At 54.9% G+C, this 22,305-nt stretch overlaps 8 protein-coding genes across 8 annotated transcripts; 2 read left to right on the forward strand and 6 right to left on the reverse strand.

The window, feature by feature from the left end:
• Positions 1 to 270: 270 nt before the first annotated feature.
• CCMA1212_003512 (uncharacterized protein) lies at positions 271 to 1,607 on the reverse strand (the record flags this gene model as incomplete). Its single annotated transcript, XM_073700857.1, has 2 exons — positions 271 to 781; positions 1,156 to 1,607. 2 exons carry the CDS (start codon positions 1,605 to 1,607, stop codon positions 271 to 273), a joined length of 963 nt encoding a protein of 320 aa, XP_073560581.1.
• Positions 1,608 to 3,153: 1,546 nt separating this feature from the next.
• On the reverse strand, positions 3,154 to 4,458 carry CCMA1212_003513 (putative aminomethyltransferase; the record flags this gene model as incomplete). Its single annotated transcript, XM_073700858.1, has 1 exon — positions 3,154 to 4,458. One exon carries the CDS (start codon positions 4,456 to 4,458, stop codon positions 3,154 to 3,156), a length of 1,305 nt encoding a protein of 434 aa, XP_073560621.1.
• A 673-nt stretch (positions 4,459 to 5,131) lies between these two features.
• Positions 5,132 to 7,280, reverse strand: CCMA1212_003514 (V-type proton ATPase subunit H; the record flags this gene model as incomplete). The annotated part of the gene is made up of 3 exons (XM_073700859.1): positions 5,132 to 5,747; positions 5,809 to 6,328; positions 6,746 to 7,280. Coding segments are annotated over 3 exons (1,671 nt in total), but the record flags the coding sequence as incomplete, so codon positions are not given.
• Positions 7,281 to 9,915: 2,635 nt separating this feature from the next.
• Positions 9,916 to 11,232, forward strand: CCMA1212_003515 (uncharacterized protein; the record flags this gene model as incomplete). Its single annotated transcript, XM_073700860.1, has 2 exons — positions 9,916 to 11,059; positions 11,132 to 11,232. The coding sequence occupies 2 exons, from the start codon at positions 9,916 to 9,918 to the stop codon at positions 11,230 to 11,232; spliced, it is 1,245 nt and encodes a 414-aa protein (XP_073560620.1).
• A 1,348-nt stretch (positions 11,233 to 12,580) lies between these two features.
• On the reverse strand, positions 12,581 to 13,708 carry CCMA1212_003516 (60S ribosomal protein L9-B; the record flags this gene model as incomplete). Its single annotated transcript, XM_073700861.1, has 4 exons — positions 12,581 to 12,634; positions 12,784 to 13,217; positions 13,346 to 13,393; positions 13,663 to 13,708. 4 exons carry the CDS (start codon positions 13,706 to 13,708, stop codon positions 12,581 to 12,583), a joined length of 582 nt encoding a protein of 193 aa, XP_073560619.1.
• Positions 13,709 to 14,732: 1,024 nt separating this feature from the next.
• On the forward strand, positions 14,733 to 15,915 carry CCMA1212_003517 (Vacuolar protein sorting-associated protein 26; the record flags this gene model as incomplete). The annotated part of the gene is made up of 2 exons (XM_073700862.1): positions 14,733 to 15,702; positions 15,788 to 15,915. The coding sequence occupies 2 exons, from the start codon at positions 14,733 to 14,735 to the stop codon at positions 15,913 to 15,915; spliced, it is 1,098 nt and encodes a 365-aa protein (XP_073560618.1).
• An 810-nt stretch (positions 15,916 to 16,725) lies between these two features.
• CCMA1212_003518 (Nucleoporin NUP120) lies at positions 16,726 to 20,326 on the reverse strand (the record flags this gene model as incomplete). The annotated part of the gene is made up of 3 exons (XM_073700863.1): positions 16,726 to 17,567; positions 17,625 to 19,646; positions 19,702 to 20,326. 3 exons carry the CDS (start codon positions 20,324 to 20,326, stop codon positions 16,726 to 16,728), a joined length of 3,489 nt encoding a protein of 1,162 aa, XP_073560575.1.
• Positions 20,327 to 20,874: 548 nt separating this feature from the next.
• Positions 20,875 to 22,046, reverse strand: CCMA1212_003519 (DNA repair protein rhp51; the record flags this gene model as incomplete). Its single annotated transcript, XM_073700864.1, has 3 exons — positions 20,875 to 21,692; positions 21,746 to 21,893; positions 21,957 to 22,046. 3 exons carry the CDS (start codon positions 22,044 to 22,046, stop codon positions 20,875 to 20,877), a joined length of 1,056 nt encoding a protein of 351 aa, XP_073560574.1.
• Positions 22,047 to 22,305: the final 259 nt, after the last annotated feature.

Raw genomic sequence — 22,305 nt, forward strand, 5'->3', positions numbered from 1 at the left:
TCAGATGGAAAGCCATCGTTGCAAAGAAACGAAAATATAGTCATGCTTGTCCGTTGTAAAGGCAGCGCAAATCGCCATGGCGATTACGTCAACGGACATGATGACGCCGATGGTCGACATTGTTCGTCCCGTCTCGTTCCGGCTTCAGCGGATTTCGTAGCATTCGGATGGCTGCCGTCTGAGAGGCGAGACTTGTGTCTGGCAGGAGCCTCTCGAGGCGAATATCGAGGACCGCAGCTTCGAAACAATGCTGGGAGGGGCTAGGAGCTTTCAGGGCCATGAAGGGGCTGATAATGTCAAACATCTCCAGATCGAGCTGAGAAATGCTCTAGCGATTGTGAGATGCTGCTGAAGACTGGCAGGGCCGAAGCGCGACTGGGCGTTGATGAAGCCGGTCCTGATGAATGCGGCCAATAGGACGAATGGCGATGCATTGTAGCCTTGAGACAAGGAAGGGGTAGTCTGAAGACGAGAGAGTGAAGCTTGACAGGAGCCGCAGTCGAGAAATGGTAGACTGGACGACAAGAGCGACAGTTGGGCGGATTTTGTGCAATATATGATGTGATTGCGGTTTTCTTGGACTTCGAGGCTTGACGCGCCGATGATGTTGTGGTCGACTTGGTGAAGTCGGTTGATGATGTCAAAGTCGATGGAAGTTGACTTGGTGAGATTGATAGAGTCGAATGCGTTTAGTTTCCCCGTCCCGTGTGATGATGAGAGTGCCAAGATGGGCCGGGTAGTCGTCCCCAATGCTACGCAGAAGCAGCATTCGTATTGGGGTCTGTTTTTGTCAGAGGTTTAGCAGCTCCTCTACCGCCGGGTGTCAAGCTTGGGTTGGTTCGACAAAACTGTCACGGCAGGCCCCATGCCGTAGCTCGACAAGGTCCGGTATTGACTCCATCCCGTCCGGACACCTAAGTGTCCTGACGTTCAAGGTCGATATCGTCCCCTGTACGGACATCATTCGGAACCGGGAGGTAACGGAGAGAGGTCCGCGCCACCGCGAGGATGGCTGAAGCTGCGATAACTGAGCATACCAGAACGGCAACCCAGCCCGCGCCCGCGTTCTCATTCACCCACATGGCAATGACAACAACTATGCCAAGGCCACCTTCAACGCAACCGATTGTGACAACGACGAAGACCCACCCCTACTGGGTAACTTCACAGCGAAATCTCGGTGCAAGGCAAAAGAGAAAGCCACCAAATCCCGATAGCACGCAGATGACGAGGAGACACGCGACCACGGTATACGAAGCACCATGGAGGTTCTCCAAGGCCATGAGGACTACCAAGACGGGGGCAAAGGAGAGACAAGCGGTTGACAGAATATAGAGCTGCGCGCGCAACTCGTCCACTCTATCAGAAGGACCGGCACCGACCGACTCGATCCGGCTCCGGACTTCTGCAAAACAGCTGCCCATTGCCTTCACAAAGTCAACGAGCCTCCCCCGCAAGCCCGCAAAGACCTCATGCTCAGACGTACTGGACGCCGGCTCCGGTCCGTCACCATCCTCGCGAGAAACCGATTGTCCAGTAGGGGGGCGATTGGGGCGATTGGGGCGAAGGCGGTCCCAGAGGGAACCGAGAGCAGAAAAGAAAGGCATGGATGGCCTCGAAGATGGTAGAGCAGCGTTTTGAAAATGGAGTGAAAAGGGTAGGTCGTTTGTACGCGATTGGTTCTCGAAAGTCCAGTTGGTACAATGTGAAAACGGCTCTTGGTGAGAAAAGAAAGGAAGAAAGAAGAAGAAGAAGAGGGAAGGGCAGGCGAAAGAAGTTTATACCTGGAGGCAGCAGCTGCCTGCCAGCTGCCAGCTGGCTGGACAGCTCTTTCCTTCACTTCGACTTCACATTTGCCTCACTTTCGCGTGACTACCTTATCGATACATAAACAGACTACCTCACAATTCGTATGTATGCTACTCAGAACTCGGTAGTGCTTTCACTTTCAGAACATGCGACACTGTAGTTGGCAAAATCGTTTTGGTGCCGATAGTAAGAAGAAAAAGGGGGCGGGAGGGGGCACTATTTAGTATTGATATAATACAAAAAGTACCTAGAAATAGGCTCCTTCCGGACGGCTGCTTCCCTACATGGGACACTCCAAGACGCAATTCAAATGCTGACCGTGGCTCCTGGAAAAGGAGTCATTGAGGAAAGGGAAGGGCAAGGACAGCAGTCAGCCTTGAGGTGTCTCTGCGTCCAAATATCCTGCCAACATGTCCCGTCGATTGCAGTCTCGCCAGAGAAGGAGCTGCCAATGTACACCCATGGTATCATTCTCAACCTCTTGCAGAACGCCAACTCGGCCATCCTCGTTGAACAAGGACATACCATACAGCGTGTCCATTCCTCGTGGAGTTTGTTGCCGTTAAGGGGTCTTGCTGCGTGGGGGAGATGTAACCTTTCACGGATGTCGCCTGGATCAGTGATCGGAGGTCGACTACATACCATTCGCCTCCCCTCTCCCAGGCGCAATCACGTCTCTTGATTACTGCCAATAGAATTGGCTTTGCATTCCCTGGAGGCGTTGAAGGCGTGACCAAGGTGATGTCCAAATGACACTGCGGCAAATTCAAGCAGGGCGTCTCGATGGCCAGGACCCACGAAAGAAACAGATGCGGCACAAGGATCTGCTCGAACCTCCAAGGGCAGACGACAGTAGTGCGATGGTTGAAGATGGCGACATCTGCAAAGACTGTTACGAGAATTGGTGGGCATGGCCTGGCCGATCTTGGCTCTTGCGGCGTTGAGAACCCCGTGATGAGAATCTCAGTTTCATGGGCGAAATAAGACAATCAAGGCGTACAATGCAACAGATTAATTTGGTTGCCTCCAGGTACGGTCCATCGCCGGGGCAAAAAGCATCCAGTGTTTGCTCGTCGCATAGTATTCATTCATTCCGCAGGCTGTCTTCCGGCCCAGCAAACACTCTATCGAGCAGCTCATCTTGAAACACCGAAGTCTGTCTAACGACTTCATTCCCATTTTTGGAAAACCCGCCATGAAACACGTTGAAGTATCCATCCCTCCATCCCTCCATATAAAAACGTTAAGTGGCCAAACCCGCTACCATCCCGAATAACAAAACCCAACCAAAACGGACTCAATCAACCAGGAAAAAGAGGAAGAAAAAAAAAGAAGCCGACAAAGTTAAGCCGGAGCCTTCCAGTACTTGGCAGGCGTAAACGGCATCTTGGTCACAACAGCCGCCCTCTTCCTCCCACGCACAACAACATCCACCTCCGTCCCCGCCTTGTGCAGCCCGTCCTTGATGTACCCCATGGCAATATTCTTGCCCAGCGTCGGGCTAGGAACACCACTCGTGATCGTGCCAACCTTCTCCCCGTCCTTTTGGATCTCCGCGCCCTCCCGCGCGGGCGCCCCCTGCACGACGAAGCCCACGCGTCGGCGCTCGACGCCCGCGCCGCCCTTGGACTTGGGCGTCAGCTGCGGCAGGATGACCTCGGCGCCGTGGAAGCCGCCGGCCTTGCGCCGCTCGGGCGGGATGATCCAGCTGAGGCCGGCCTCGACGGGGGTGGTGGTGTCGTCCAGGTCGTGGCCGTAGAGGCACATGCCCGCCTCCAGGCGGAGCGAGTCGCGGGCTCCGAGGCCGGCCATCTGGAGACGCTCGGGGCCGGCGGTCTGGATGAGGGACTCGACGGCCTTGACGGTGCTCTCGGACGCAGGGTACAGCTTGCCGTTGAACGAAATCTCGAAGCCGTCCTCTCCGGTGTAGCCACCGCGGCTGATCAGAACGGGGTGCGTCTTGCTGCCATCCGCAAGCTTGAGTTGCGCCTGGACAGTGTTCCCAAAGTAAAACTCCTTGAGGTTGATATCGGTAGCAAGGACCTCGCTCAGAATCTCAGCCGACTGAGGACCCTGCAGAGCAACCAGTCCCGACCCATCCAACCTCGTCCACTGCACATCACCGCCAAACTTGCCCAGCTCCTCATCAATGTACTTGGTGTCCTTGTCAAGACAAGCACCGTTGGTCACCACATAGTACTCATCCTCCCCGATCCTCGTGACAATCGTGTCATCCACAATGCCTCCCGTGCCAGGCCACAGGAACGTCGTCAGCTTGCCGCTCATGGGGGCCACGCTGCTCCACGACGAGGGCGTCACCTTTTCCAGGAACGCCGCCGCGGCAGGGCCCTTGAAGATGTGCTGGACCATGTGGCTCACGTCGAACAGCGAGGCGTGCTTGCGCGTGAAGTGGTGCGAGTCCGCCAGGGACAGCGACGAGTACTGCACGGGCATGTGGTAGCCCGCAAAGGGCACCATCTTGGCGCCGTGGGCGACGTGGAAGTCGTACAGGGGCGTCTTCTTGAGAGCCTCGCCGCTGCTGCTGGCAGAGGATGCGCATCGGATGCTTCCGGCGGTCGAGAGGCGGCCGGCGGAGAGGGAGGCCTTGACGCGGGGCGATGCCCGGGCAATCCTGGCGAAGCTCTGCATGGTGCTTCAGTTGGCAGTGACGGGAGGTAAAGGGGGGAGCAGCAGAAATGAGTGGAGATGCAGGCGATGCAATTGAGTGAGATGCGAGAGAGGAAACAAGGTGAAAAGCAATCTCTCGTGAGAGAGAAAAGTAGGTCAAAGCTGCCGAGTGTCGATACTAAACTGATAAAGTCGATATCAATCGGAGATGGATGGCAAGATTATTCTGGCCAGTGGGGCCGGCTCGGGTAGCTGCGGATTGCTCTGCAGCTGTTGCAACGTAATGAAATGAATCCGCTCTCCGATATCGAACCGGATCTGCTAAGGAAAAAAAAAAAAAAGGGTTGGTGGGATCTGGTGAGACGAGATAACATCGCCGACAAGTGCAATATTCGCTCTATTGTTTACCCGAAGACGAGAGGATCGTCTCACGAGGCACGAAAAGGCTCACCTAGGTGACTCCTGTAGGGAGCTCTGCCCAATTACAAGTTGATGCTCCAAACGATGCTGCATCTAGCTACACAAGCATCCAAAAACAAGCAAAACTAAACACGAACAGTAAGAAACGACACAAGTCAGCCCCCTCGCCTCCCCTCCGAATCTAGTGATATGTAGTTGCTGCACCTTCCCGAGACCGATTCCGTGATTAAGCAGTTGTAAAAGAGTCGGATCCAGCCATGGCAATCCCGCCATTCTAACTCTCCTCAAAGCTGTATCTTAGCCAATGTCCCAAGGCACGCAGACTCTCGTATCGAATGTTCTCGTCGTCGGATGCCATGAGCTCCATGATGCGCCTCTTCAAGCCATACTTCTCCAACTGCAATCGCTTCTCACTGACTTCCTTCACCAGCCAGCCAATGTCGTTGCATGCAATGGCCAAAACCTGCTTGTCGTTGTCCCAGGGCTTGTCCATAATCTCGGCCAGCTTGCGGGGGATCTCGCCGTTCTGATACTCGAGGATTTTTCGCGCGTTCTCGGCCCAGAAGATGGCGCTGCGGTGTGGCGGAGACCAGCGGAGGTGACCTGACTGGACCTCGGCCACGTACTCGTCAAACGTCGTCTTCGTCTTGGTGTATTCTTCAAGCAGGTCCTTGAGATTCTGGAGATCCTCCAGCAAGTCGGGATCCGTGAGATGGCGACCACTCAGATTGTCCAGCAGTGCGGGCAGACGGGCGAGCACAGCAGTGGGCAGGAGCGTCGTCTGGTTCTTGTCCAGCAGGTTGTACAGCGTGCCCAGAATCAGCCGCGTCGTCTTTTCCTTGGGTGAGAGTCGGAGAAGGTGAGTATACAGGAGGATGATGTCGTATTCGCTATAGCCATGGTCAGCTGGGGGGCGGCGGAGGCTCAAGGTCAAGAAACACAGCCACTCACTCGTTCAGCTCATCCCCAATACGTTCTGCATCGAAGCTCGTCTGCCAAAGAACCAGGAGAACATGGTACAGTAGCTGTAGGCCAACGCCTCCATTCAGCGAGCCCTCCAGGGGACGTGTGCTAGCAGTCCCGCTCCAGAGGCGGGCTGATGAATCGCCTCCACTGCCCACGCCGGCCGCGGTTCGAAGGATGTTGACGAGGGGCGTAACAGTTTCACTGCGCTGTTTCCAAAAGAGCTCCCGCGAGACACGGTTGTACAGGAGTAATGAGTACTCTCGCATGGCGAGGTCCTGTAAGCCGGCATCGGTGCTCTGCGCTAGGCCGCACAGATAAGTGAAGACGTTGGGGAGGGCCTCGACGGTAGGCCTGGAGTCGTCTTGCGCCAAAGACATGAGGGTCGACAAGGCGTGTGCCGTAAGGAGCGGGATGGGGTCCTCGTTGGAGTGTGCGCGGAACAAGGGCAAGAAGTGTTGATATGGCTCGGGAGACTTTAAGAGAGCCTTGGCAAGGGACGGCACAGCTGTTTCGGGTTCAGAAATGGTTAGCGATGGATCAAATCGATGCGGATAAAGATGTGGTATATGAGTCGTATAGAGGTTGGGGTTCTGTCGACGCAGAAAGCCGGGAAACCAAGCATTATATAGCATCCAATCGTCGGGCAAACCGGGGCGAAAACTCAACAAGAAAAAGTGCAGAGCTGGTTAGAGGAATGGTAAGGTTCGGTCGAGAGACGCCGCAGTATCAGACGCCAGCTCTTGCTCAACAAGCGAGACAACAAGGTTCAAGACGAGTGGCATAACGGGATAATCCGAGCTGTTGGCGGGGAAGCAGCAGAACAACGCTGGCGATGCCGTCGCAACTCCCACTTGCTGCGTGTAGAAACAGACTTTGATGGTTGATGGTGATATGCGGAATCCAAAGAGGCTTATTGACTTACCCTCGAGCAAGTCGGCCAACAGCACCAAGATGTACTGGACGAGGCTGGCATTTTTTCCTGCCTTTTCCAGGACGCTGGGGCTGCCGTTGCCACCAACAAACAGCGTTCGGTATCCATCCAGGTCCGCGCTCACAATCTCGTTTCTCTGTTCAGCCCGCTTGGCTTTGTCGACGGCACGGATCTTTGCGTACTGCTCCTCGGTGAGGCTGCCCGCTCGGACGGCGCCATCCCAGGGGACGGGGCGCTGGCGGATGTTGTCTTGTAGAGAGGACAGGTAGGTCGGGCCGTCGGCAGACATGGTGGCGCTTTGTTGGGGAGGGAGGGAATCTCGAGAGGGGAAGGATGGAGGACGTCGACGATGAGGCGGAGGAGCGTAGCTTTGACGCGCAGGAGACTGTGGCGCCAACGAGGAGATGGGAATGCGAGTGCTGCAATCGAGATTGGACGGATAGAATTTCGACGGAAGAGCCTTGACGGCGATTGGAGGGACGATGGCAGCCTCCCGGCGTGCAGCAGGCTGTGCGAGGCTGAGGAGCTGGGAGCAGAAGGCCGGGATCGATGAAGCAGAGGAAGAGCGTCACTGTCGCAGCTCAGCTGTGGAAGCTTCGCAGGCCATGATGCTGCACCCCCACCTGTTTTAACGGCGGGTTTATCCGGCGTTCGGCCATAGATCAGGGACCGCAGCTGCGTAAGCCACAGGCAGCACTAGCCACACCGCCAGCCACTTGTTGCTTTACATAATCTTTCAAAGGCTGTTGGAAGCCTCCAATGACGAAGGCAATGGATTGATGAGGATCAGCAAGACTGAAGCCTTGATGCAATTCCATTTCACACCGAAGGAGCTCACTATCCAGGCATGTATGATATCAATTCTGTAAAGTTATTGACTTGCTCAATTGCATTTATTTTTTTAGTAAACTATTGTCATGGCGTCGCCTGTCATGGCCACAGTTGACCCTCCGGAGCACTTTGTAGGCTCCGAGACGGCACACACGCCTTCAAAAGACGGCCCTGCACGCTTAATGAGAATGCAAAACCTCTCCAATCAACTCCCTCGGAAGGTTCCGTGCCGCAATCTTCTTTTTCTTCTTTTCCTTCTTCCTTCACGCCCTCATTTGCTCTTCGATTCCTATGTACAATGTCACCCAGACATTGCAGCTGGTCGGCCACCTCATGCACCTTGATGAAGCAAAGCGCACGAGGCGGTCGGCATGCAGCAGGTCCTCGTTCAGCTGCTACCTTCGCCGTACATGGCCGTCGGTCTGTTCTCTGATCTTGCAGCCGTCGTTCCGCTGCCGGATTGTCCATCACGCCAGACCAGAACCAGAATGGATTGTGGGAAAGATGGTCAATCCACCCGTCAATCACAGCATTGAGCGAAAACAAGGCCAAGCCCGGTCGTGACCCAGTCGCTTCGTCGGTCCAGCCCATCACAAGCTGCCAACACCGTCATGGCCGCCCACATGTGCGGGTTCTCCAGCTATCGATACTCCGTGTTTATGCTTCGTCACAACATCAAAGACTCGTCGTATCTGCTTCGGACTCGACTTCAGCCAGACTATTATCCCTTTGATGTCTTTTTGCTCCTTTATAAGAATACGTCTATTCCTGAGCTCATGACCACACTTGTGTCCATTCCCGCCCCATCCCATGGTTCTTTGACATGTTGCGGTGGCTCAATGCGGCAGCTCTGTGGCTACAACTGCCAGCTCATCCCGTCCTCGAGTCCGTCCGCTCGGAGCACGATGCACTCCGTGCCCTGTAAGGCAACCCTGGGGCCTGTCTGTCAACGAGCACGATTTCAAAGACGAGGAAGAATCCCGTCAAGCAACGATCTATCCAACATACGAAGGCAGTATACACCAAGTCCTGGCCTCAATTGCTACACCTCGTTGGCCGACGATCCAGTTCCAGATGCTCCGTAATCTCCTGTAGGATCTCCAACGGCTGCGCGCCTCGTTTCTTCTCGTGACCGCCAAACCTCTGTTTGACGCACCAGTCCAGTCCAGTCCAGTCCAGTCCAGTCCAGTCCAGTCCAGTCCAGTCCAGTCCAGTCGTCGTAAGACGCCACTGCAGAATCACCAGTCAGATTCCGGCCCGACCCCTTGCTGCATCTTGCATCTCTTGCCAACTCTAGTCAGGGGCTCTAAAACTTCTATTCTCGCTGTCACTCTTCTTTCATTCCTTGTGATTGCGTCTGTCGTGAGTGGGTGGGTGTGTGGGTGTGTCTCTCTTTTTCCCGCAATTGGGGAACAAAGAGAGAGAGAGAGAGAGAGAGCGCCGCCTCCGCTCCGACTTTTGCACACTCGAGGCCCGAGTCCATCTTCATTGTTCCCGTTTGCCAAGGTACATAGTTCCCCATAGTGAGCTGGCCGTGGCCGGCTGTACCTGTACCACTCGTCCTGCGTGAGGGATCTGAAAAGTCCGAAAGAAGGGCACTTTTGCTACACCGCGGCTTGCGGCCCGTTAAAACGGTGTCCGTCAAAAGAAGCAGGACGGAGGAGGGGTGTGATGGTCTGATAGAGTCATGCAAATAAGGTAGCACAGATGGGCAACAGACAGCAGTAGCGCACAAGTAGCAATACGAGAGATGCAGCGAACAGGAGGGTGTGCAGCAAAGTTCCAAGTACTCCGTACCTCGTGCGAAGCGTGCCCTGGCAATTGGGCCGATGGATGATGCTTCTCTGTTTTTCTGTGCTGTGCCGTGAGTCGGACAAAATGGAGGGGCTGGGGGGGGGAGGTTCGTTTTTTTTGGTGTGTGTAAGTGGGAGGAGGTTGGGGATTGTCGAGTCGGCCGGCCGATAAAAGTCATCGTGCAGCTGCACGCTCCCACTCTCCCTCCCTCCCAAGCCTACCTTTTTTCTGTTTTTGACTTTGGACTTATGCAGGTGTGAAGAAAAGGCGTCGTCAGTCAAACGGCATCCTTTCTTCTCTTTTTTTTTCCGCGCGGCTTCCGTGGGTTTGACAGACATCGTGAGAGGACGCAGTCGGTGGGCGGACTCGGTCACTGCCTCAGCAACCACGGCCCAACCTCAGCCGCTTTCTTTGTCCCTCGCCAGTTCCAGCAGCTGCTCTTTGACATTCGGGGCTCAACCTCAATTCCAAACTCTTCTCCTCGCCAGCCCTCGACCTCACCTCCAGAGAGCGACAGACACTCACGCGCCACGGCCATGCGCTCCCTCATCCGACCAGCCTCAGCGCTGCTGGCCGCCGCGGGCCTCGTCGCTGCCAGCCCATTGCCCACCGGCGAGGTCAATGCCTACGCAACTGGATATCTGCTGCCGCGCGACACGTGCGATGGCACGCCCTGCGGCGCCGAAGGCCAGTACTGCTGCGGCAGCTCCGAGCTGTGCACGACGCTGAGCGGCGACGTGGCGACGTGCCTGGGCGGCTTCGGCGGCGCGGCGTACACGAGCACCTGGACCGAGACGCGCACCTTCACCACCACCTTCTTCACCAACTGGGCGCCCGTGCCCTCGCCCAGCCCCGGCGTAGACTGCGTGCCGCAGGACGACGCCCAGGAGGCCTGCGGCTCCATCTGCTGCGCCGGCTGGCAGACGTGCGCCTACAAGGGCCAGTGCTCCATCAGGCCGGGCTACGCAGAGCCCACGCCCGTCGTCATCACCAGCGCCGGCGAGGTCGAGACCCAGTACTCGGCCCCCTACCGCGTCACCGGCACCACGACCATCACCACCCACATCGTCCAGACGGGCACCGGCACCGAGGGCATCTGGACGGGCACCTACACCGTCACCGAGACGGGAGCTAGCGCCTCGTCCACCAGCGACTCCGACGCCATCGGTGCCGGCGGCAGCGAGAGCGACCACGGCAGCGGCGGCCTGAGCGGCGGCGCCATTGCCGGCATCGTCATCGGGACCCTCGCCGGCGTGGCCCTCCTGCTGCTGCTCTGCTTCTGCTGCATCGCCCGCGGGCTCTGGGCCGCCATCTGCGGCGGTCGTCGGCGCGGCAGCGAGAGCAGCGTGCGCGAGGAGGAGATCGTCGAGGAGCGGTACTCCAAGAGCGGCAGCCGCGGCGCCTCGGCCTCGGCGCACTCTCGCCGCGATCGCCACGGCGGCTGGTTCGGCGGCAGCACCAGGGCCGGAGCGTCGACGGTCGTTGCTGATCGCGAGCGTCGCCGGCAGAGGGAGAAGCGCAAGAGCAGCGGCGGGTTCTGCACGTGGCTTGGGATCGGAGCCGTCGCCGCCACGCTCTTCACGCTGCTTAACCTCAAGAAGGACAAGCGGCCCAACTCCCGCAAGACGCCCTCGCGGTACAGCGAATCGTACTACAGCTACTCTGACTATACTAGCAACAGTATGTTCTTTATTGCTTTCCATTCCCTCATCGGAACTTGAACGTTCATGTCTGACTAACATTTCCTCGCAGCCGCCAGCTCTAGCTCCGGTCAGCGATCGCGCAGCCGCCGCAGCAGATCCAGCCGTGGTGGCCGATCACCGCACTACTCCCGGGCTCCCAAGAGGCCGTAGACGAATCAATCACCTTTCATGGCGGCACCATCTCACGGGCGGCATCAGGCGATTTCTTCCATGTCAACATATTCACAGGGGCACCCATACGTATTGCGTGGGACTGACTCCCTCTCCCCTTTTACGCCATTAATTCTCGTTCCCGACCTTTTTTTTCCTGTTACACTTTCCCTTACACTACAACGGTTACATATGGCGTCGGCGGTGCGGAAAGGGGGGTTTTCAATTTGTTCCCCTTTTCCTTTCCATTCTTGTTTTGTTCTTTTTCTTTTTCTCTCCTTTGCTATTTTATGAGTCTGGTTTTTCACGTGCCACATGTTATGAAATGAAGGGATGAAGGATATGCGGAGGGCTAAAGTCAAATACAAAGACAAAGACAAAGACGGACGATGACGAGGCATGAAAAGTACATACTACGAAAGACCAAGACGAAATGGAAATGACATTTACCCTAAATCTTCAATTAGCTTGTGATGATGACTACCAATGACGATGATCCAAACAGATGGTGGCTATGAAGAAGAATTAGCTAAACAGATAGTGGTGGTCATTGAGTGATTCTGCTACGATTAATGTGACAGAGATTGAGAAGCTGAGATTGACTTGAGTGAAGAGAGAGAGAATTTTTGAGTCATGGTGTAATACCAAATGGTGTCTTGAGATGAAAAACGAAATGTGCGAGCTGGGTGTCTTCGATACTATGGGATTCTCGCTGGTCTGACTACCCTATGAAAATTGGAGGAGCATTACCTGAATGGATGCAGGTGGTTTTTATTAAGTGATTCAATTGAGAAGGATATGATATAAAAGGCATCAGGGTCTGGTCGCGCTGAGATTGATACAACTGAGATATTCAATTCCCGAGTATCGGTAGAGCCGGTTTACGAAAGAGGGAGAATGAGATGTGAGTTATGCTTCTTTGACACAGCCGCATCATGAGCATCGCCATCCACTCTCCCAAATGCTTGGATTGCCCTATGTAAACACGGCTTGATTGCCTTGTGTAAATTTTTGCTCAAATCGTCAACTCCATTCGACCAATATTTTCGATCTTCACCTTTTTAAGCGACTGGTAATGAGACATGAACGCCGTGTATTCCCTTCTCAGTAGCCAAGAACATTCCCCCCATTTCCAAGCCCAGAGTGCGTGTTCATTCATGGCTATGGGCTACAGCAAAGAGAGTAGGGAAAAAAAAGAAATGACAAGTGGCCATCGCTTTTCACTTTACTTTTAATATATTTTTGTTTTAAAAGAGTAGCCCCGTTGCTACGTGACATGCAATGATGAACCTTCGCCACTCCGGAGTCCCAGAAACGCAAAAGAAACAGAGATCCTTGTCCGGTACATTTAAGCGTCCTCCACAACGTTGCCCTTCTCGGAGACGTACAGACCGTCCAAGAACTGCAGGTAAAGTTAGCACACACGTCCACATTGCCGAGACTGAAGTGTTGTAATTCGTTTGAGAATGTGTGGTTGAGGAACAGAGCGGCTGCTCCATTCCGTATCCCACATTGCAAAATCTCGTGCTTGTAGAGTCGAAAAGAACGCACCTTTCTGATATCCTTGTTGCGCACCCGGCAGATCTGCTGGATATCTGCGGCGCTCTGGGAGACGTTCTCGAGTGAGTTGCCAGTGAGGATGAGCTCATCCTTCTGGGACTTGGAGATCTCGACGTCGACACCCTCGTGCATGGTTACCCGTCGGACAATCTTCTCGCCAATGAAGTTTCGGATCTCGACCTCGTACAGACCAGTCTCCTTGTTCTTGTCCAGGTTGACGTTGATGGGGAAATGGGCGTAGACGTATCGCATCTTGTACTTGAAGCCCTTGGTGACACCGATGATCAGGTTCTCGATGATGGAGCGGACGGTGCGCAGGGTGGCGACATTCTTGCGGTTGCCGTGGTGGATCTCGATCGAGATGGTGTTCTTCTTGGGGTGGCCGAAGTTGACAGCCAGGTGGCCGAGGTTCTTGGAGAGCTTGCCTGTAGTCCTCCCATGTCAGAATGCCGGTTCTCCTTTCAACGAGTTTTCTTGATCGAAGCTGCGGGCCACAGGATTCTCGTCTTTGGCGAGCAATTGGCGGGCAGTGGGTGGTGGTGGTGTTTCGTACCTCGGGGACCCTCAACGGTGACGATTCGGGTCTTGATGCTGACCTTGACTATTCGCAGAAAAAAAAATCATGTCAGCTTTCCAGCTCTTTGGAATAGTAGTAAAAATGCGCATAGTCCCAATCCAGCAAGCAGATTCTCCGTCGTGCAGTGCTCTTGCTGTCCGATTCAATTCCCTCGTCCCCAGCAGCAGATGTGAAATTCCTCCTCTTTTCTTCTCTTCCCATCACCATCCCAAGCGACAACACTTCCTCCAGCGCAATCGGTCGAATCTGCAAGCTCAAGGAACCTCGTGAAAAAGAAACATGGTAAAACGTACCGCCCTCTGGAATCTCCAGAGTCTCCTCAGAGTGAATGTACCTCATGGCTGCTGTGACTTGGGGGTTGTCGGGGCGTTGAGGGTATCTGGAGTCGTCCGTCGGCGGTCACGAATTGTTTGGGCGAAATCGTGTGGGCAGGAAAAGTTCTAGGGCTCGCTCCACGTGAGTCGCAAAGAGTTGTGCAGCCGAATTTGAGCCGTTGTGGGTGCCAATGTGGGCCGCAGAAGGCTCGAAACGACGAGGCGTGATCTCGCACGTGACGAGATTGGAGCTCAGATTTGGAAAGCAGAGCTGCCGACTTGCCTTAGGTAAGCAAGCTGCGATTCGACGAGCCTCAGCCAATGGCTTTCAAGGCATGCAGAGGGTGATTGCAGTGGTGTAAGGCAGCATGCCTGATAACACTTCAACTTGCTCCCCTTTGGTCTAATCAACCACAGCAGACCCTTCTTTCAAAAGATGAAGAAAAAAACAGAGATGAACCGAAATCCTCCTCCACTTCACTCTTGCATGTGCATCAACCGCTCTGTTGAGTGATGGCCAACCGCCATCTGCGCCGCTCTCTGCAACGTACTGCGTACTGTATACCTGCCGTCCCCGCTGCATCAGGCCCGGCTGTCCCGTACTCTGTACCTCGGCCGCCTACAGGACTCTCCCCCAGCTCTCCACCAAAGCTCTGTCCTTCCCAACGTCGAAGCCAACATCCCCCCACTACCTAAACGTACGTCAGCGCAATCCGCCAGCCTCGCAACTGTTACGCGACACCTTCGAACCGCCGCGGCGCATCTTGTTTGTTTGAATACATTGAGAACCCCGGATCTGAGGCTCAATCCCGTGGCGAGAGCTCAAGTTGATTGGCTGCGCAACTGCCATACATAGCCCCTCGAACCGAAACCCGGATACGAACAGCGAGACATATCAAGTGCGAGACGACGACGCCGACAACGAAGCAAGAGAAGACGGCTGCAAGAAGAATAAGAGGAAGCCATCGAACAGACACCAGGAAATAAAGGACAAGGAACAACACAGTCACACAGGAGAGAGGCTGTTCCAACCTCCGCCAACCGCCACCATGTCCATCTTCTTCTCAACCCCCGTCGACATCGACATCGTCCTCGATGACCCCGACAACCGCACCATGGTCGACGTCAAGCTCGACAAGAACCGCCGCGAAAAGGCGCCCCTGTACATGGACGGCGAGTCCGTCAAGGGCGCCGTGACGGTGCGGCCCAAGGACGGCAAGCGCCTCGAGCACACGGGCATCAAGGTCCAGTTCATCGGCACGATAGGTACGCACCTTGACCACTATGACCAGAGCCCCGGCCCCGCGCACAGTCGCCACTCCTCCCTCGCCGGCCTCCTGACCCCCTCGTCGTGGAGCGCGCCCCTCGCCATCCGCCTGGGCCTGCAGCGGCAGCGGCGTCGGCACCTTACTGACGGGCTGGTAGAAATGTTCTTTGACCGCGGCAACCACTACGAGTTCCTCTCGCTCAACCAGGAGCTCGCCGCGCCGGGGGAGCTGCAGCACCCGCAGACGTTCGAATTCAACTTCAAAAACGTCGAGAAGCAGTACGAGTCGTACAACGGCATCAACGTCAAGCTGCGCTACTTTGTCCGCGTCACCGTCTCGCGCCGCATGGCCGACGTGATCCGCGAAAAGGACATTTGGGTCTACAGCTACCGCATCCCCCCGGAGATGAACAGCAGCATCAAGATGGACGTCGGCATCGAGGACTGCCTGCACATTGAGTTCGAGTACAGCAAGAGCAAGTACCACCTCAAGGACGTCATCGTCGGCCGCATCTATTTCCTGCTCGTCCGGCTCAAGATCAAGCACATGGAGCTGTCCATCATCAGGAGGGAGACGACGGGCGCCGCGCCCAACCAGTACAACGAGAGCGAGACGCTGGTGCGCTTCGAGATCATGGACGGGTCGCCTTCGAGAGGCGAGACGATACCGATTCGACTCTTCCTCGGCGGCTTTGACCTGACGCCCACTTTCCGAGATGTGAACAAGAAGTTTTCCACGCGATATTATCTCAGTCTTGTCCTCATTGACGAAGGCAAGCCATTACCCATAACAACTTCATATATACCGCTTTTACTGATCTCATCTCTACATTTCAGACGCCCGACGATACTTTAAGCAGTCGGAAATCATCCTCTACCGCCAAGCCCCCGACGCACCCGCCATCCAAGGCATCCAAAGCGTGCCTCCTCCTACCGAGAACAAAGTCGCCGCTGTCCAGGCATGAAGTTGAAAGAGCTCAAATCTCACCTCTCCTCCGACGGTTTAACCATCAAATCAGCCTCTTTGAACTCTTTTTCCAGCCATCCATATTACCCAACCTAATCTGGTCTTCTCATTTCTAGCATAAGGGGGAAGGGGGCCCGTTCTTTTCTCTCTCACACTTCTTACCTACAACTACTGGCGTTTACGGAAGATGAGCTGTCTGTGTGTATGTCTTGTTTGCTCAATGTTTTTGCACGATCAAAATGTGTTGTCGTAGATGATATATAGGTGCATCAAGTATAGCGTCTTGCCCTTTTGCAAGGGCAACCGAGTTGAGTTATCCGCATGGGCGGGAGTGATACCTTCATGAAGTTTTGCTGATATAAGCGAGTTTGCTTTCCCCCCCCCCTTTTTCCTGAGATATCACCTGATATCTAGAACGGAGAGATGCCGGGGAAGGGGGATATGAACAAAGCTCGAAATTATACTGATGCTCAAGGAAACAGAACAAATTCCTTGTTTGATCTTGAACTCGTGTGTAGTTCCCTCAAGGTATCAAATTCATATGCCCTTCACTTCACCTGATCCCACCTCCCCATACCCTATACTGAACAAAACAGCAGCTGTCAAGAGAAAGAAATCCCTTTTAATCTACATGTCAAAACATTTTTTTTTCCTAATAGACTTGCAATATCGTCTAGAATTTGCTTAATTCATCCATGCCCATCTCTCCTCATCCCATCCCGTCCCTCCCCCATTTTCACCAAATTTCCCCTGAACAAAGAGAAAAAATAATAATTGATGCATTCCTCAAAAGATACACACATGCAGCTCATGAAATATCCATTACGTCCCCCGCCTCGAACCCAAACTGATTATTCTGAATCGCCGCGATCCGATCCAGCTCGTCCTGGTACTGCTTCCGAATGTCCGCCAGCGAAACGACCTTGCGCTTAGCGGCGGCGACGCCGCCCGTCGTCGTCTTGTCCCCCTCGGGAACGCCCTCGTCAAAGATCCACGCCTGCTTGGCGTCGACGCAGCTCAGCGCGTTGATAAGCAGCAGGTACTGCTTCGTCACGGGCGTGTCGAGCACGTCCTCTCCCGTGATCTGGTCCCCCTCGCCGGCCAGCCTCAGCTTTTGGATCTTGTCGAGGATGACCGACGCGGCGCCCCGGTAGTTGTTGTGCTTGATCCTCCACGAGTAGAGCACCTGGTGGTACGGGAAGGCGTGCATGACGTCCATGATGGACTTGCAGCGCAGCGATAGGATGTCGTCCACCTCCTGCTGCATGCCGGGGAACGGCAGTTTCACTAGCTCTGAGTTGTGATACGTCTCGCACATCTTATCCACGAGTTTCCGCAGGTTGTAGTGTCGTAGGGCCTCATCCTTCATCGACAGGAGCGTCGTGTGAGCCAGCTCGAACTGGGACGTGGCCAGCGCCGCGTTGAAGAGACGGCTCAGCATGTCTGTCTTGATGGTGGCATTTTCTGGCTTGCTCCCGATGAACTGCATGGATAACCGAGCAAACTCGACGACATAGGAGTATGCCCTCTGCTTCTCGAACAGGGCAACGATGTGTGAGTAGTACTGAGCCATTCCGCTGTTCAAAAGGTTCCACTCCGTGTCGTCAAGCAGACCGCTGCTATGGCGCTCGAGCTCAACCGTTGTGCTACCTGTGACGGGGATTAGCTTTAGACTCATGAGACCAAAGACATCCTGCTAGAACTTACCCATCCCGACAGCTGCCTTTCTGAATTTGAAAGACGCCGATTCAAAGTCCTTCAGCGCCAACAAGACCCTGCCGTGAATGTAGATGGAAAAGGGGTTTTGATCGCAAAACGGCTCGAGGTCCAGTGCCAGATCCGCTCTGTCGCGCTTGATGAGGGAGCATTGTATGAGTGACGGGGACACCTCGATATCTCCATTGGGCGAGCAGAGGTTGGTAACAAGATCGGTGATGCAGATTGCAAGCGACTCGCCCGGCAGCCCCTGCAAGCCCAGCAAATGGCCGACGTTGGCTTCCAGGGCAGTCACCACTTGGACATCCTCTCCTCTTTTTGTTAGAGAGGATAGGCTGTGCTCGGGTAGCGGAATGGCCAGTTCGGTCTGCGAAAGCCACTTGAGGAGCTCCAGCCTCTTCAATATGGCGAGGAGCTGTCGGAAGACGGTCCCGACATCTATCCTGTTGTGGAGGATTTCTTCTTCCGAGTCAAACTCATACTCCATATGGACTAGGAGAATGAGCTGACTGAAGCATACTTTCCATTGCAGCGCAATATTGTCTTGCGTCGCCGTCATGACGAGCCTTCTGCCAAACTCCGTCAGGGGATGATTGGGGCTTCGGCTCCTGTCATCCAACGGCGTGACGATGAGGCCAAGCACCTTTCGATAGAGCTCGTTGGTCACGGCTGCAAAGTTGGTGTCCAGCGTCTCCACCACCTGCTGAGCGTCCTCCTCTGTGATGCCTCGCCAGAACCCGGCCTTGTCTGAGAAATACTGTATCCGCTGGAGATCCGTCTTAGTGGATTCTTCAAACAGCTCATGCCTCAGCGCAGCAGTGCACGTCTGCACCACATTGTCCGGGAACCCTTCCACCAGCGTCAGTCCGGCGCCAATCAAATCAGCTTCCCTCACAAGCCCTTGATCCGGCGTGGCTATGTTGTGATAGAGCCGCTCCAGGTGACTGCATTCACGGACGGAGGATATGAGATCCGCACACACCACCCAGACCATGTCGGCATCGGCATCAAAGGCCATGCCGATAGCCTCCCCTCGCTGCTTATCGAGCTCATTCAGCAATCGATAGAACCTCCTCCACTGGGTCTCGCTCGACGATCGGAACTGCTCGTAATCCATCTCGCCCATGGATCCGCGGTCCAACGTCGCCGTGGCACCCAGGACCGAGCAGATTGCCTCAGCCAGGCCACGCCCCTTGTTGTTCTCCCTTGGAGCGCCCAAGCCACGCTCATATATGGCAAGCGCAGCTTCCAGCGTCGCTTTGGTAAACCTCCCTGGCTGTAGAATCATCTGCAGCCACTTCTCCGTGACGTCCATGGGGTCGCAGGGACCAGACGTCTGTACGGGGAGACTCCGTGGCTCGGGATACACGCCGTCCCAGCTGTCCTCCCACGACTGCGCCATGTTCTTCCGATCAAGCTCCAGCCGCTGAACTCGGTACGTCATGTTGTTCTTCCATAGCGTCCACAAGCTGATTTGACCTTCCTCTGAGGAGGCCAGCACGAAGTCGGCCAACGTCCAGATATCTGAGGATGATGGGGTGGCTGGGATTAGCGAGCACTTGGAGAAGAGATCCTCAATAACGACGTTGTGGGCATCCTTGGCGGTTATCTTCCAGAATTTGAACTCTCCCGGGCCAATGGGCGAGTACGTCGCACAGATTCTCTGGCCACGCGTCCGACCAACAATCCTCAGAAGATTCGACTGTGCTGGGTCAATCGACCACTTGCCCAGCTCCTGAGGCGGCCGCTCAACGTTCAACATGTCCAGTGTCTGCAGAATCTGCCCGTCGTTGGCATTCCAGATACGGATTCGGTGGTCGAGGCAAACGGTGACTGCGAAGAGGCAGTTGTCAAGCCCAAAGTCGGAGATGTCGATGGATGTCGCAGTGCTGTATTCCATATTGGCTTTGCCGTACTTGATGGTGTGTTTGCCGTGGAAGGGCAAGAGGCTCCGTAGATTCTGCGCCCATCCTTGGACGTTGAAGAAGGATTCTTTCCACAGCGCAGTCGATGCTATGCAAAAGGTTAGACATGCACACTAGCAAGAGCGGTTCTCCCTCCCACTTACCATCGTCTCCCTTTTGCCTGTCGAACCGAATCATGCCGCCATCATTGACCGTAACAAGAAGCGTATTGGCCGACACAGCCACCATTCGATGGGGGTACTTGAAGCTGAGGCCAGCCGGAGACTGGACCTTGCAGATGTCGGGCAGCCCAGCATCCACAGCGCCTCGCCTCTTGAAGAGATCCGGCCGCAGGGTGAAGGTGTACAGATAGCATGCCTGGTCCAGGACATGCACGCACAACGCATCGTGCTCTTCCGGGTCTGAAAACACCACGCATCCCGGCTGGATGGGCGCCGTGAAGTGGAAGTTGATAGTCAGGGACGCATCGGCCGCCTTGTCCTTCTTGCTGACGTCCACCGCGCGGATGCTCAGCAGCGTGCCGTCCTCCAACACCCTCCACAGAAAGTTGCGCGGCGAGTCGTGCCATTTCCGCCTGTAGATGGACGCCGCGGTGGCCAGATTCTTGAGTCGAAAGGTCGTCTCGTCCTCGGCATCGTGCGACGGCTTGGGTCTGCCTCTGCTGCCTGAGCCGGCGGGCACTCGGATGGTGACGACGGAGGACGGGGAGGGAGGTTCGAGGTTCAAGCGGGTCTCTTTGAAGAGATACTGGACATCACTTGAATCCATCGCGCCTCCCTGAAGCGCATGAGTCGATGCAGCTTGTGTGGATTGAAAGGAGTGGCGGGCGAGGGAAGAGCGCTTCGTTTCAATGTCGTTTTTTCTTTTGCCTGTTTGGTGATGCTCGAGTTTGGTCGCGTTCAAAGGGCAGAATTTCTGTTTCGATTTCGACGTCGCGCTGCGCTAGCCCGATTGGGAAATCAGCTCACAAGATTCACTGTTGAAGGCATTTGATGCATTGCATGATCACGAATGGAGATGTGGTGAGAGAAAAATTACTGCTAAATACAGGCGTTTGAGAGATTTCTGGCATTATTAAGAGTTCAATTCCTCATCTATGCGTACGCGTGACTCCGTGCAATCATGCTTCCATGCGTCCATCCGTCATCGCCTCCCTCCACTTTATATCTCCCAATGGCAGAACATGTAAGAAATAACAAACACGCAACCAGCCATAAAGAAAAAAACGCCAAAAGCCCATATACCTCCTCCAAATGACTCCGATTCTTTTTATTGTTCTTCATTTCTCATCCATCACCAGATTTCCCATGATGCGCTTAGTCCTTCTCCTTGTCCAAGTCCTTTGGCGCCGGATCACCAATGCCATCCTCGCCAATGGCAAACAGCGTGTCGCTCTCCGGCAGACAAGGGCTGTCGTAAATCTTTGCAATTCGGGTCTCGCCGCGTCCCTTCTTCAAGCTGATTCGAGTCGTGCTGGCATGCGCAATGATATTGCCGCCAATGGGCTTCTTCGGATCAGGGTTGAACATGGCACTCGGTCCACCGTCGACCTGCGCGACAACCTGGTTGGTGATGACAACAGCAATGCCGAACTCGTCTGCAAGCCGCTGCAGGGTCCTCATAAACTTGGCCAAATGCGTCTGACGGTTCGAGAGCTCACCTCGGCCGGTAAAGTCCGTTCGGTAGAGTGACGTGGCGCTGTCGACGATGAGCAGCGAGAATCTCGTCTCGCACATCATGGCCGCTGCCTGGTTCAGCAGCTGGAGCTGGTGGTCTGAGTTGTACGCTCTCGCATACGCAACGTTGTCCAGAACTTCTTCCCCGGACAGACCAAACCGATTGGCGACGGCCAGCAGCCGGACAGGTCGAAAAGTACCCTCGGTATCAATGTACAGGCATTTGCCTTCGCCACCGCCCATGTCGAACGGCAGCTGGCATGTCACAGCCAGAGTATGACAGATCTGGCTCTTTCCTGTCCTAAACTCTCCAAAGAGCTCGGTCACGGAGCCCGTCTCGATGCCTCCAGCTAACAGAGTGTCTAGGTTCTTGGATCCAGTGGTAATGGAGATGAGTTCACTTCGCCGCTGGTGCATTTCAGTGGCTGTCGTGAATCCCATGGGCACAAGTTTTGAGGCTTTGGTACATTAGATTGTCTCTCGAGTCCGGACGCGTTGATAGTTGACGCACCTTCAGCCAAGATCTTGGTCGCCTTCTGCTCTGAGATGCCCTTGATCTGCTCCAGCACCCTGCGCGGGGTGTAAGCCACCGACTCGACCGTGTTGAATCCGCCATCAACGACGAGTTGGATATCACGCTTTGTCAATCCAGCAACTCCCTGGGCAGTGCATCAAGCATCATCAGCACAGCCTCCACCATTCAATCAGCGCCATCATCATACCTCCAGAGCAGAGAGCGGCGTCGGCGCCCCGGGGCCAGTCATGCCACCCTCTTCGACCACCTGGTTCTCCTCATCATACTCGTCACTCATTTTTGATTGCCTGAAACAGTTGAAAGTCTCACACAACGAAATAAAAAAAAAAAAAAAGCACAGAAATACGCTTTTCAGAAAAGTTCAAGGAATCAGCAGGCACCGTTAGGCAGAAATGAGGCGAAAGAAACGAGGATGTTGACAATCAAGGCGCGGGTCGACGCGTCGAAGTCGGGCTTAGCAGGGGAATAGGCTGACGCCAGATCACGTGATGCTGCCTCGTTTCTAATTGAAGGCTGTGGAGAGAACTACAGGCATC

Source organism: Trichoderma ghanense, assembly GCF_004382785.1.
Source record: "Trichoderma ghanense strain CCMA-1212 chromosome Unknown scaffold_3, whole genome shotgun sequence".
NCBI lineage: Eukaryota > Fungi > Ascomycota > Sordariomycetes > Hypocreales > Hypocreaceae > Trichoderma > Trichoderma ghanense.